Source organism: Choristoneura fumiferana, chromosome 6 (assembly GCF_025370935.1).
Source record: "Choristoneura fumiferana chromosome 6, NRCan_CFum_1, whole genome shotgun sequence".
NCBI lineage: Eukaryota > Metazoa > Arthropoda > Insecta > Lepidoptera > Tortricidae > Choristoneura > Choristoneura fumiferana.
The window spans coordinates 7,460,246-7,475,566 of NC_133477.1; the positions used below are offsets into that span (position 1 = coordinate 7,460,246).

General features: G+C 34.4%; 1 protein-coding gene across 2 annotated transcripts in view; it reads right to left on the bottom strand.

Moving 5' to 3' along the window:
- Positions 1-1,395: 1,395 nt before the first annotated feature.
- The window catches only part of LOC141428940 (uncharacterized), a 102,852-nt gene continuing 88,926 nt past the window's right edge, over positions 1,396-15,321 (bottom strand). For both annotated transcript variants that reach the window (XM_074089016.1, XM_074089015.1), the window contains 3 exons: positions 14,716-14,808; positions 7,554-7,715; positions 1,396-4,373 (listed from right to left, as the gene is read on the bottom strand). In XM_074089016.1, the coding sequence (XP_073945117.1) occupies positions 3,856-4,373; positions 7,554-7,715; positions 14,716-14,808 (773 nt within the window). In that variant the 3' untranslated portion in view covers positions 1,396-3,855. The remainder of the gene's footprint in view (positions 4,374-7,553; positions 7,716-14,715; positions 14,809-15,321) is intronic.

Sequence of the window (15,321 nt, forward strand, 5' to 3'; positions counted from 1 at the left end):
GCACCAAATTACGCGCGTGCCGTCAGCGTAGCTGTGTGCGCATTCATAGACTTGCATAGATATAGCTACGCTGCCCGACGGTAGGCGCTGACCGTCGGTCGAGCACTGTTTCCAGCCTCGTTCTGACCGCCGCAGAGTACAGTCGCGTGCAATGTCATCTCTCAATGTCAACTCGACTCAGCATAGCTGCTTCCACCGTGAACCCGTGGATTTAACCAATTCAAGCGTCCATCTCATTGATGGACATTCTATGCTATGCTTAGGTACTAATTCGCGGTGAAGCTACGTGTGAAAGCTTTTAACTATTTAAAGCTCACTCCTAAAAATGTATTTATACAATAAATTATTTGCTAACTAATTTCAAACCACTATCCCTTCTAAAATTCCTTTTACACCCACTTTTGGAACTGTAACAATAAATCAAGTTGGCAATTTGTGCTCTGATTTATGAACGCAAGTCGAGTTTTTTTAAAGATTAAATTTTTTATCAGAGTTGACTCAAGTTGGAGAAGTTATCATTTATTTGCAGCAATTGTTCGAAGTTGATGGCTATTGTAAAACTGAGAAGTAGGTACTTCCATTAAATGGATTTTTTTACCTAGTTTTTTACCTGGATTGTCTGTTCATTAAAATTGAAACCCGTCACATTAAGCTTGAACTTTGCTGCCTTCTAGGCTTGAACATTGTAATATTAACATAAATATACTTGCAAGTTAATAATTTTTCCTTTCTCTGTATCTCTAGATTAAACACTTTAACGTAAAAATATGTAAAAAAACAGTATTTTTTTTGTTTCAATTATTAGATTAGTTTAGTTTAGTTTATTTATTCATTCAATACATCATTACATTATAAATTATAATTTATATAAATGTCAGTTATAAGAATTAATCAATCTTAAATTTACCTTGTCTTGTGAACTTCTTACGTCGAACAGCCATAGACAGACACGGCATGTTTTTAATCAACCTCTTTGTATTTGCTGGATAGAACAGTTGAAAAAGATTACGTTGAAAATATCAAATCTGAGTGATTTGATCTGCCAAATTTATCATGTAGAATAGGGTGACCATACAAGTGGTCATTTTTTATAATAAAATTGACCAACTACTTAAATAAAGTTCATTGCGTTTGCTTTCAGAGCATTAGCTCTGAACTGGCCTAGAAAGGCTGCGTTAGAAATTATATTTTAGTTCACCAGGCACTGTACGTATTATGTGTGCTTCAGTACCCTTATTGAGTTTTCCCGCTGTTGCTGCAACCATCCCATAAAATCCATTAACTTCTTAAGTCTAACTAATTACTTTTCTGAGATCCCCCTGTTTTCCTCTTTAGGATCCATGGAGAATTGAATCACTCTAATTATACGTCCCCACGTGCAGGAAAAAAAGCAAAAAAGGTTTAAATGTTTAATCGATGTACCACATAAAAAGTTATCTGTACACAGACCTTATTATTTACAATTAAAAATAACAAATTATGGGTTCTAATAGTAGTAATTATCAGTCATTTTGAAAATTAAACTGGCACGATCACATTAATCTAGTAATTGTATAGTTTTTTGACGCGACGATTGTCTTATAATGCTTAGGCTTTCTGATAACTAAAGGACCTAATATTGTATTTCCTATTGCATTGGAAAAAATGGATGAGCCACTGTAGTGCTCAAAATGTACACATGTACTGTACTGCCAAGGTAAGGAGTGTTGTAGCGTAGGCAATGATATTACATACTGTATTAAAATATATAGTAGGTAATGAATGATATTAACGCACTGAAAATTAAGCGTATAAAAGGCGACAATTATAATATGTATAATCTTTGTATTCTGTATGCTCTCGTTGTGTTCAAAGCATGTTTTCCAATTTATTGTGAGCATATATTATCGCATCTTTATTTACTACATCCACTCATCCACTTCTGGTCCAGACTGAACAACGCTTAAATCTAATTCTAATCCAAATCTCCAAACAAATCATAAATGAATTTTATTGAAGAAGATCGCAGTTACGTTCTTTAATGTAATTATTAGATGTTTCCTAAATATAGATTCGATTTGTAATACAAAATTGATAAAATCAACACAATAAAATTAGATTGAGCCGAACTCAGTGCCCAATTTCCAATTTTCTATTGAATTCGTTATAAGTTGGGCTAGATACATTATTATAGGTAAACTGCTTTGCCTCGGTTGAGCCTCCTTCTTAACCGGTTGAATACATTTCCATGCAAATTGACAATCTTGGGCTCGAATGGGTCGGGATAAAGTCCTTTCGAGAAGAAAATCTTTGAGAAGTGACCTGCAGGGTATTGTTGTCAATAATTATATTTACGCTGGTTTCTCTAAAAGGTTAAGGTTAAAGGTTATTCTCGGTTAAATTTTCGTGGCAATTTTACTTAGGACGCCCACGAGTACTTAATTTCTTTAAAGTATCACACGTCCTTATCAGCCCTTGTAGTAAATTTACTATAAACATTCGATAAAATGTTTTCAAATTGTGACATAGATTCTAGCATCGCTTTGTTGATAAAGGTGCTCGTTATAAGTGGAAAAATAACTTTAAGGACATCGTTACAATATCCAACATGTTTTATTCTTAAAAGCTTAAAATTTTGTTAGTGTAGGCAGAAGTCGCAGAAAAGGAGAAAAGATGGATCCATTTTTAGGGTTCCGGAGCCAAAATGGCAAAAACGGAACCCTTATAGTTTCGCCATGTCTGTCTGTCTGTCTGTCTGTCCGTCCGCGGCTTTGCTCAGGGACTATCAATGCTAGAAAGCTGTTATTTTGCACGAATATATAAGTAAACTATGCCGACAAAATGGTACAATTAAAAATTCAAAAAAAAAATATTTTAGGGTACCTCCCATATAGTGGGGGTAATTTTTTTTTTCTCATCCAACCCTATAGTGTGGGGTATTGTTGGATAGGTCTTAATTCATTAATTATTAGGGGTTTGCTAAGACGATTTTTCGATTCAATGATTTCTTTGCGAAATATTCAACTTTAAAGTGCAAATTTTCATTAAAATCGAGCGTCCCCCCCCCCTCTAAATTCTAAACCGGTGGGTGGAAAAATTTGAAAAAATTCAGGATGGTAGTAAGTATATCAAACTTTCCAGGAAAACTATAACGGTTAAGTTTGCTTGAGAATTTTTAGTGGTTTAAGAGTAAATAGCAGCCTAAGGCATAAAATATACCTAAACTATGGAAGATTCCGTATAAATACAAAATCCTTAGAAAAATATTACTTATTTTTATCGTAATGGCTACGGAACCGTATTTCGGGCGTGTCCGACACGCTCTTGGCCGGTTTTTAATTTTATCATAACATTTTTTACGCAGACTCAAGGTTCCGATGTTTACCTTGTTTAGGAAGAATTTCACCCCACGAAAGAACAATATTTAAATAGGCATTCAAAAGTTTTAATTGAAAAATTGCAAAGTTGTTCAGCATCACAAAATAAAGTGTAGACGAGTATTGCATAATTAATTAATGTGATCGACCAGTAACGTATTTGTTAATAAACTCAATTAAAAACTACATCTGCAATTTCCAACTAATTATAATATTTCCACAACAAGTCAACTTTTCATAGTTTTTTTTTCACCAGAGTTTAACATAACTCTGTACGACACGTTTTAATACAACCTCATATTCTTACGGTAGAAAACAACATGCACACCGCTTTCGTCTTGTCCGCAGTTGAATATGACTGATCTTCAATTAATATCACAGTATCACAGTATTTAAAAGTAGGACATTGTTCAAACTTCGACTAGTTCTATGTACACTTCACTACACTGCACTAGAAACAATAAGTCCGAGATACGTCCGCACCCTGTGTATCTTGTTGTCACCCGAAGTAGTACTGGGCGTTAGAGTATCGATATAAACTCCTTGTATTAGGGTCCATTTCGTTTTGCACTTGCACTCTGGGTAGTGTTTTGACAGCTACGCCGCGACCTAATGTGCCGTGCGGCATAGTTCGTAGCGGCATTTCTATAGGGAATTCGGCCACCTGTCCGTACATGTTACTGCTGACGTGAGGGTACGTATTAGGTACGGGTCGGCCAACGTACCGATTGATTTTTGGACTCAGTGCGACGTCCGTGAATTGCATTTCTGGCTTCACGGCAGAGTCGACGGTGTCGACAGGGCCGGACAGGCTGGTGATGTTGATGTCATTATCCACCTCTGATATACTGTCGTTGAAACCGTTAGGGATTTCGGTACTGGCGGAGACGTCGGGACCCTTTGGTCGGTCTCGAGTCTTCTTGCGCAAAACGCAGCGCGTGATGGCAGCTATTATGCAGAAAAGTAAGGTCACTACCACAGCCGCTATGATGTACGCGTAGATTGTGTCGAAAAACTCTGAAACAAGATGATTTTATTGATAACTCACTATGCTGATAGTAAATTCTTTGAGTAAACTAAGATTTCGAGACTATTAAGTAAACAAAGGCAAAGTGTTGATCGCGCTGCCTTGCGGACGCTTCACCTTTCTCTCATTCCTTGTAACAGATATACACATGGGTACAATACAACTAAGTAGTAGGTATATGCGTTTCCGTTGCTCGACAACCTTTTACGATTATGGCGTGTTATTTGCTCAAGTTTACTTGCTTTGGTGATAATTATGATATGAAGACAGCTCGTTGAATCAACGAGTACCCGAGTACACGATTTTGCTCTGACGTAGGTATGATATATATATGCCACGTTAGAGCACGTTGACATGGTGTCGAGTTTTGTCTGATCTACTAACTACTCGTATCAGATCCTGCAAAACCGGTTAGTGTGTTCACATGGCTGCCCGGTTTTGTAGCATCCTCCGGTCCGGATCTGTTTTTTTGCAGGACACATATTCCGAGTTTGTGAGATTGCAAGTAAGTAGTAATACTGTTGCCATTAAGTCAAATCAGGGATTTTTTTGAACGACCGGATCGGACCGATTTGTAGTCGCAAAACGAAAGATAAAAAAAAGAAAACATTCAATTAAATTAATATCCATAGTAGGTACCTAATGCAAAATTATGCTCGATGAAGATTAAAAAAATCACAAAACTAAAATCAATTCTGTAGCTGTAAAAAATAACTCCACAAACTACAAATGGAAATCTCAAGACAACAGCACTGTTCTCGACACAAAGTTTGTCTTTTGCTTTTTCCATTGACCTAAAGCGAGTCGCCAAATTGAAGCGTTTATTTTGTAGCGAAAAATATCAGTGTTCTTTTGAATTGATCTCTCAATAAGAGAGTTTTTAATATTCATGCTAAAAGATACGTACTTTTTAAAAAATATCTCTTTTTGCTAACGGCCATTAGGTACTATCTATTTAGTATTTTAACTATATACGAATACGATCTATTAATTTCAACTAATAAATAAGAGCAAGGCACTAAACGATGCAAAATTTAATAAAGCTGTTTAGTACTTAAGTGGTCGATGGGCACATTGTTTTACTTTACCTAGCCATGATTTTTTTAACAATAAAGGAGAGCTCTAATGCTCTAATGTTGTTGGTGACATCTCATTCTGTGTTTTGAGTTTTTAAGTTACTTTGATTGCTTTGAAATATTTACTTTTAAATGAATCAGAATTTCATTTTCATTATTGAATTAAATTTGTTTTGTTTTGTTTGACTTGATTTAATCTGATTTGATTTGTAATGATTTTATTTTTTTATCTGTTTTATTTTATCTATTTTAGTTTGTCTTAGTTTCATATCATCATAATTTTATTAATTTGATTTGATTGAATTTTTCGTATTTTTTAATTATGTTTGATAAATAATGTCACGTTTTTTCCTAAAAAGATTGTACACCATAATACGGTAGACTATGGAAAGAGACTGTAAAACTTTGAATACCTTATTTATATACCTGTAATCTTACAATAAATGATTTGAATTTGAATTTAAATGGGTATTTAGTTATGCTCAGAAATTACGGATCAGTTTTCTGATTATTTTTTTTTATAAAAAAGTTGCCCACAAAATTTCAAGTAAATCAGTTTAAAATGAATCAGAATTAACTTGCAAGATTCAACCAAACAAAAATCGAATTAAAATACAATCTGAAAACAATTTAATTTTACCTTTGTCATCAGACCTATCAAAGCAGAATGTTTGAAATACTAACACAGTTCGACTCCATCGAAACCTCTTTAAAATAATTGAAACTGACTATTACTCGTATCCTTGTTTGATTTCCGCCCTTCTATTAAAGCTCACCTTTCAGTGTCTTGGCCTAAACAAACTCTCTAAATTGTATATCAGTATTTCTCATCTAGATTTGGAGCCTGAATTGAAGCCTTTGAAGCCTGGATTGGTTTCCATCTATGGTATCAGGGATGAAATCAATCTTATTAATTAAGGTCGTTTTGCACGCTTTCTGATAAGTACACTACACAGTATTTCAAAATCAATGTCAAAATATCTTTAAATAAACCTGTAACAAGGGCCTATGAATGCCAATACATCTACCACCGCACCGTTAAAGGAAAACCTCTGTTGGAGAGAAAAATGTTTACTTAACAGTGGATTTGAATTTTTAAGCCCTCGACGCAAAAAGAGGGGTGTTGTAAATTTGACCGCTATGTGTTTTTGTATATCTCTGAAACGGGTGGACCGATTTGAATGTGGTTTTTTTAAATTTGATTGCAGGTTTCCTAGCGATAGTTCTTAGACATGTTTTATCAAAATCGGTTCAGCCGTTTTTGAGATATTGAACTTTGAAGTGGCAATGTCGGGGGTTTTCCAACTTTTTGTCGGTTAGGTGATGTTTTGTTTGATCAGTAATATTTTTTAAATTTTGTTATAAAAATTAGTTTGTTATAATTTCATTTTTAATACAAGATTTTTTGCTGACTTTACGTTTTGTTGACTGTACTTCCATTTTCGTCAAGCTCACATAATGTATACCAAATTTCATATCAATTCGACCACTGGAAGTGGATCAAAATTAACTTGCAAGATTTGAAGCAACCAAACAAAATAGTATTTAATACAAGGTGAAGTAAATAAAAAAAGCTTTTTCACTTCTCATGTTCGTAAAGTTCGTATTTATGCTGAATCTAGGCGACATAAAATGTCTTTTTATGCTCTAGTGAACAAAGTATAATCCTCGTCTCAGACAAAGGCAATCATGTGTAAACAGCCACAAACAAAGAAATTTCTACATATTTTGTAATAATTTTTTAATTTATATAAAACTAAAAATCAATCAAATCAATCAAAATAAATCAATAAAACTAAAAATATATAAAATTATACCTACAAAGAAAGTGAATAAATGTTTATCCACTGTTGCTATTTAATTTCCTCGCAATCTTAGTGAAAAGCAGAGTGTAAAACTCGAGCATTAAACCCATTTTCCCCTCAACGTGTCTATTCACCCTCGCCATACCGGCTCGGGTGGCTATATGAACGTTTTAGGTAAAATGGCTCGTTTTATGCTCTTGTTGTACAATCTACTATTAATGGATGTAATGCAATTTTACCATTTACATACACCTATTTGAAAATATTGCTGTCAATTTGGTATACCTACCACTATTAGTTAGATGAGGTCTGGGCGATGACGCAGGTTCACTCCTCATGATGCCTGTAGCGTTGACAGTGGTGGCTGTCGAAGGTCTTTGAGGAGGGACGGCAGCCACGGCTGGTGCTGGTGGCACCGCCGACTCACCCCACCAACGGTCGTTTGATTCATCTGCCATCAATTTTATACAGTTTTAAGGGAGCATTCAATAGATTAATTTCTCCAAGAGACTATAGTGGATCAACTCTTACTGTTTAAATGATAATCAAGAATTAAGATGAATCATTATGCACAGTGAAACGGTTACAAGTAAAGGTTCTTTATTTATGACGTCTTTTTAGAAGTCATTCGTTAACGAAATTTATAATTTGACTTTTAACAATGGCTGTGTTGTTGTATGATGTTTAAGTAAATAAAAATATATTTTAACGTTAAGAATGTATTGTCTTGGCGAACAAGATCTAAGGTAGAAATGAATAGACTTACAAATACTTGGATTTTTTGTAATAGTAATGATTTAGAATGTCCTTTCATGAATATCAATTGAGTAATGGCTCAAACTCGCCCATTTATTGTTTAACCAGTTAACAAAATTTTACAAGTAAATAAGTATGTGCTTGAAAAAAGGCTACTTATGTTGGTAAAAGGGAATATTACTGTAATTTTCTGCCGTCAGAGTGCAGCACTAGCACAAAACCGAAAACAGTTTTTTGAGTATCTTAAATGCCATAATATCATATTACTTCAATTATTTTTTTGTAATATATCTCTATCGTTACTATCGATGTAAATATTATGTTATTTTGTTACTAATATAATAAACTTGCCTTCGAAATCCAAAAGCTTAATGGTTACTTGACCTGAAATGTATATTTCAGAACCAAATTATTGTTATTATTATTTTAAAATTTATGACGGTGGAAGCATTCTACACTTCCACTGAACGTAGATATAGTTTAGATATAGTTAGTGTTTAGTATTGTAACTAAGGGACCCCATACATCCCTGTATTTATTTTATTATTATTTTTTGTATTTTTTTTTCTTTAATTGTATAATATAGTTTTTAAGTATTTTATTTGTAATTATATTTTTATGAAAAAATGACTTTCTGCCAAGTTTCTTGCGGCGCATTCTTCTTGGCAATGATGGTCTTTCCGAAAGCGCTGGTAGTTTAAAAAAATGACGTGTAAAAGTGCCCATTGCGGCCTATTTACTGAATAAATCATTTGAATTTTTTTGATTTTTTTTTTTTGAAACAAAATCGCCCTCTGCGCAGAGCTTTGCCTAATAATATGCCCTATTAATTAGTCAAATATAGTAAGAAAATGAACTGTGTCTTTGTATTAGCAAATTCGGAATAAAATATTTCGGAGTATTTGGGTGTTCTCATTTTTATGTGTGTAAATAAACGTCTCTCTCTCTCTCTCTCTCTCTCTCTCTGTGTCCCTCTCTCTCATGTTGAAAACTGTATGCTCAGCAGATTCCATGAATAATAACAATGTGCAAAGAAAGCAAGCCCGGTTTATGCGATTAACGCGCTAATAGAGCAAGATTATGAGGCGTCACGAGGATTCTCCGTGGAAACCTTTTATCATTTAATCCATTTTAGCACTGACAAAGCAAAGGCCGGGGTTGAATAAGTAAACGATAATGCTATCGACACCCGCCTTGGATTCTTGTGGGACTTAATTCGTTCAGGCAAACCTGTCTTTCAAGTGTGGTAACAGAATAGCAGGTAAACCTTTATAGTTCATTGACATGGACCTATAGTCTTTTCGTCGAAAAGTATTATGATACCGCCTCGGACTGTCGCTTAACTATCGCAAAGTGTATGAGAGACGTCGCTTGTCACCGCGCGAAATTGAGTTTCGTGGTACCAGGCATTTAGTTCTCGTCAAACGCGCGGCGCGTCGAGCGATCGGACGCGGTGGTTGAAATTTAAAGATTAGGTATGTGTATTCCTTTTATCGCTAAAACAACAAATAATAAAAATAAAATAAAATTAGAAAAAAATTTTTTTTTTATAAAATGTTTTCCCTAAGACCGACTCACATTTAATTAGTTTTCATTATGTGTTGATATGATATTTTATACATCTATGTACTTCTATTATAATTTAAAGTTTGAGAGGTATGTATGTTTAACCTTTATAGGATAGAACGAAAAAAAAAAGGATTCTCATACAAGAAACATACCTACGCTCAAGGACTAAGCTTCATGCGCCACCCACCATGGAACCTTTCAAATGGAAAGTCATTACGATTTTCCTTGTTAATTAATGCGATGGCACTGTGACGTCTACTGTGAAATGGTTCCATTGTGGCTCATGAATTAAAGTCTTTCCCCGTATTTATTGTTTTCGTACAAATCTCAAATTCAGAATGATAATAAACATAAATAATTAAAGTCGGTCTAGCGTGAGCCGGTATTAGGGAAAAAACTTTTTAATTTGTCTGTTAGCGGCTGTACATAAAAAGGTACCTACAGAACCCTATGTGCGTGAGTTCGACTCGCACTTGACCGGTAATTTTTGAAGTTTTTTGTCAACTGTTTACGAACATACAAAGTAAGACATTAATTCATTTTTAGGGTTCCGTAGCCAAAATGGCGAAAACGGAACCCTTATAGTTTCACCATGTCTGTCTGTCTGTCTGTCCGTCCGCGGCTTTGCTCAGGGACTATCAGTTCTAGAAAGCTGTAATTTTGCACGAATATATATGTAAACTATGCTGACAAAATAGTATATTAAAAAATTCAAAAGATTTTTTTTAGAGTACCTCACATAGACGGTATAATGGGATCTAAACCGGTGGGTGGAAAATTAAAAAAAAAACCAGGATGGTAGGAAGTATATCAAACTTACAATGAAAACTATAATGGTTAAGTTTTCTTGAGAATAATTTGTAGTTTAAGAGTAAATAGCAGCCTAAAGTATGAATATTTATACGTAAACTTGGAATATTCCATACAAAATACGAAATCCTTAGAAAAATATTACTTGATTTTTTCGTAATGGCTACGGAACCCTATTTTGGGCATGTCCGACACGCTCTTGGCCGGTTTTATATAAATACGATCTACATCGTTCAATTAAATAAATAATAAATAAATAAATATCATGGGACAATTGACACCAATTGTGTGTAACGTATATATTTTTTAAAATAAAATTGAGTTTTGAGATATTTAAGCATACATATTTGAATTTTTATTATAACACGGTGAATTTATACGACTGGAAAGTTTTAAGCGAAACACGTAAATTATTTTTAAATCATATCTGGGTTGTGTCGTCTTATTAAATGTGTCATACTTCCTAGCGGTGACGTGGTGTTGTATGGAATTCAAACTCGCATCAAAAAAATTTACTAAAAATGCACTAAATTGTACTACACGTAGTTACGAGAAAACAATGATCAATCTGTCACCGCCAGGAAGAATACTTCCCGGCGGGCGCTATATATCTTTATGTAGCAGTCGTGTTTTGAAATTTCTTCTCAATTAGATAAAATGTACGAAAAATTTACTAAATTGTACGCTAATTAAAAAAAGATTACTACCCGTAGTTACGAGAAAACACTGATCAGTATGACACCGCCAGACAGGAAGGATACTTTCTGGCGGGCGCTATCTATTCCACTATGTAAGAGTGTTTTCCCGCGACAAACGCATGAATACTTAAGTAGTAAGAGGAAACAATAAAACAGTGAATCAATTTCGGAGTAAACCAAGTCAAGTCAAGAAGGTTATGACCTCCATATTGATTTCAGAGATAAAATATTCATAGATTCATGCTGTATTTTCATATATTACTAACAGTCAATAAAAATAAATAAAACTTAAGTGTTTATATTCTCTTTGCAGCTTGTGTGCATAATAAACTGTGTGCACTTTTTGAAAACCAATGGATCAGTCAAAAGGTTTTTGTAGTGTTCAATAAAATGTTTATCAATTTTTTTTTGTCGTACCTACTAGTGACTTTGTTTAGTTGCTTCTCATTATTAATATTTTTGTTAAGTGCTTTTTACTACATCTTTAACCAAGACACTTCTCAAGTTTGTGTTATCTGTGAATCAGACCAAGCAATACACTTTATGCGAACCACATTAAAACTTTTTCGACTAACAGATAAGTTGGTCAATCTGTATTTTTATTTGCCACTTTGGCCACACACAGACAAAACATAACTTAAGCCAGGTTTGTAACTTTATATGAATGACGGAGGTATATTTTTATTTAATAGCCTTCACCTGTAGCTTTACACGCGTAAAACAAGATTTAGCAATTTAATTCTAATTCCAGAATTTTGCTAAAACTGCCGTGGAAATTCGCAAAAATTGTATCGTGCATTATAGTACTGTTCCTAGCGGTTAAAATTTTGTAATTTTATCCTGATCCCGTGGGAATATTGGGATAAGAAGTAGCTTGTGTAATTCCAGACCAGACGTTCAGCTACATACATACCAAATTTCATTCAAATCACATTTACACATATTAACAAAAACTTTCGTATTTGTAATTTTAGTAGAACTTTAAAATAATTCATTCAAATACCGATAGCAATTGCAAATACACATAGCAACCCGAGACGGTGCCAGCAAAATTCTTTAGTACATTCTCGAGCATAAATTATACAAATTCCGCATCTCATGTTGCTCCTGGCTATTTGCTTATCTTTATTGTGTGTATTCTTTGGCTTCAATGCATATTATAATATATTATTATATTATAATATGCATTGAATCGAAAATGGTTTCCCGTACAAATATATTCAGAAAGCAAATATTTCTGTATTCCCCTCCCATGATGAAACCATCTTCTCAAAAATTCCATAGTGACATCGGAATATTTAGCAAAGAATACAATTTTGACAGTTGTTGTCACGACCTTCTACCACCACGGACAAGAAAAAAAAAACAAGGGGAAGTGGCATGTCAACGAAACACGCAGACCATAAAAATGTTCCATCCCAGCCTATAAATACGTCCCACTGCTGGGCACAGGCCTCCTCTCAGAACAAGAGGGCTTGGGCCATAGTTCCCACGCGGGCCCAGTGCGGATTGGGACCTTCACACGCACCATTGAATTGCTTCGCAGGTTTGTGCAGGTTTCCTCACGATGTTTTCCTTCACCGGAAAGCTTGTGGTAAATTTTCAAATGTAACTCCGCAATAATAAAAATAAAATAAAATAAAAATGTTCAACTGAGCATAATTACGTCAATTTCGTGATCAAATTCCATAATAACAATTCGAGTAGCACCGGGTAGGTAGTTCTATAGCCATGTTTTCAGTCGTGTTGAATCTAAATGCTTTCCCATATTATACGAGCTATCTAACAATGATTACGGTACTAACCGAGACTTATTGACATTTCCTCTTATTTTTTTCAATACCGTGCTTTTGACGGCTTTTTAAGGAAATGATTCAAAGAAAATTCAACAACAGGAATTTACTTACGATAAGAGTATCACGTAAATATTGAATGCATATACGTCACTTTGCATCAAACAGAGGCCGTATTGTCTAACGTTCTGGTGTGTTAATACTTCGCATATGTTACATATTGAAAGCATTGCTACCGTGATACCCAAAATAGACGTCATTTAAAGTAGTAGTCGGCTCAACAAAGGGCTCAACTTTGTGACATTGTATCTTCACATGATTATTTCTCAAAAATTTGCCCGTTTTCAGTTGTCCACTTATTAAAGACTTATAAAAAAAAAGTATTTCCTGACGCTATTTCAACCCAAAAATAGAATAATATTCATTTTTAATTTAATATAATGTTTAATTTAATTTTATTGTACAATATACCTTTTTAGTCGAATGATATTAAAATTAATTACTAAGATAAACAGTAATATATTAATAAATGTAAATGCATAAAATGACTTAAATATAAAAAAAGTAATATTGTGTTTAAATTTTATACAAAACCTTGTGCAGGTGATAAAAAGTCAGATAATCTTTGATGTTGGATCTAATAGAAAGTTTCGATGTAGTTACAAAATTACGATATTTCCTCACAAGATTTCGTGGCGTTTTCCTGACATCTTGGATGTTTTATGCAGTTTATGTTTTATGATCTCGTCCTCAGGGTTAATAATGTTTTGACAAAACTGATTTGTGATAGTCATAAGAGCTGGAAGAAATATCTTCATAAATGAACCTACTACACCCGTTTATGCCAGCATGGACACGATTGTGACACTATTCTAGAGCAATATACAGTCTACGACATTGTGGCACGCTCAGATGTAGCAAGATGTTGCTTCATCGTAAAACTAGGATTACAAACTTTGAACCAACTAAGCTTTAGCACGGCGAAGACAGTACAAAACCGCGTACCTTCATCCTTACAGTTTATTGCAGGTGGAACGCCTTTATTGCCACACTATAAAACTCCGCACTTCGACCTGAAGCGATTTACGAGATTGCTGTCTGTGGAACATCATTGACTTTATAGTTTTCTCTTGGATGTGGCTACTGTGGATGCTTGCTTCGTTATTTCTTAAGGTCCGAATCGGAAACTAAATAATGGTGTCTGAAATTGGCATCCGAGAAGTCTTGCTTAGGCTCGTTTGTTCGTTAGCCAGTCAAAGTAGGTAGATAACGCAATGAAAGGAAATACGGCAAGTTAAATAAACAATTTATTAATATGCTCTTACTATAAAAAGCTGCAACATATCTCTGACAACCCTAAAATAATACTTTTTTCAATGGCAGTCTAGGTTTTTGTGATAATACGGTTGACTACCTACAGACAGTTAAAATTGAAATCCAGAATTTAAAAACGTAACGTAAGCATATATCATAAAATGTGAAAACGTGCTGGATATCAAATTCTTTTCGAATATTAACTAGGTACGTTAGAACAATATTATTATTTCAAATGAAAATTACGGCAATTGATCCACTCCAAATTTAAATTTTATACAGACCACCCAACGAAATCAGAATCACAACCCAATCAAAAAACGTATATTGACGTTCTATCGATTTCAATGCAAAATAGAGCTTCTGTTATACCAGAAACACGATCTTATTCTGAACCCTAACGCTAATTTTCGAATGAAGTCTTAACGATCTAGTAATTTCGTCTAAGCGTGGTTTTCGATAGCTCCCCAAAATGCCGCAAGCCATCAAAAATAATTAAAAGAGCACTCACCGACATCGTCGTGTTCAAGTTCCGATACGTCGTGAGCAACCTCGTCTTCCTCGGGGGCACTTTCGTACCGCTCCTTCAGCACAGTCCTCGGCACTGCAACCAAACTTCTATTTTACCACCAACCACCTAACGTTAAAATTCCAACGGCATCCCACTTCAAGTGGACTCCTTGACACTTAAAAGGAACGTTAATTTTAGACTGGGTGAATTGGGGCTGGTACGTTCTTATTTTGTATTTTAAGAGCAAGCCTAAGTTTTATGGGGTACGGAATAGATTGAAACAATTCTTGAAGAGACGTGCCCTGTCATACGCAGCTGGTTTTATTATTTTTATGAACCTCACGTTCAGATATTTTTTCGTGTCTTGAAAATAGATATCAGGTATAAAAACCATTATGAAAACTTTTTAAATTGTTATCCCACTCATTACTTCCAAATACTGGGGATACTACGGAGAACGATTCATTATTTCTGATTAATTACGCATTGAATACCTACCTAACGGATTAATATAAAAAGGGTTATTTGAAGTATTGAGCAACAAACATAAACTGATTAATTATTTTTACTGCATTTCACCTAAGCATGACACGATGTTATAAAAGA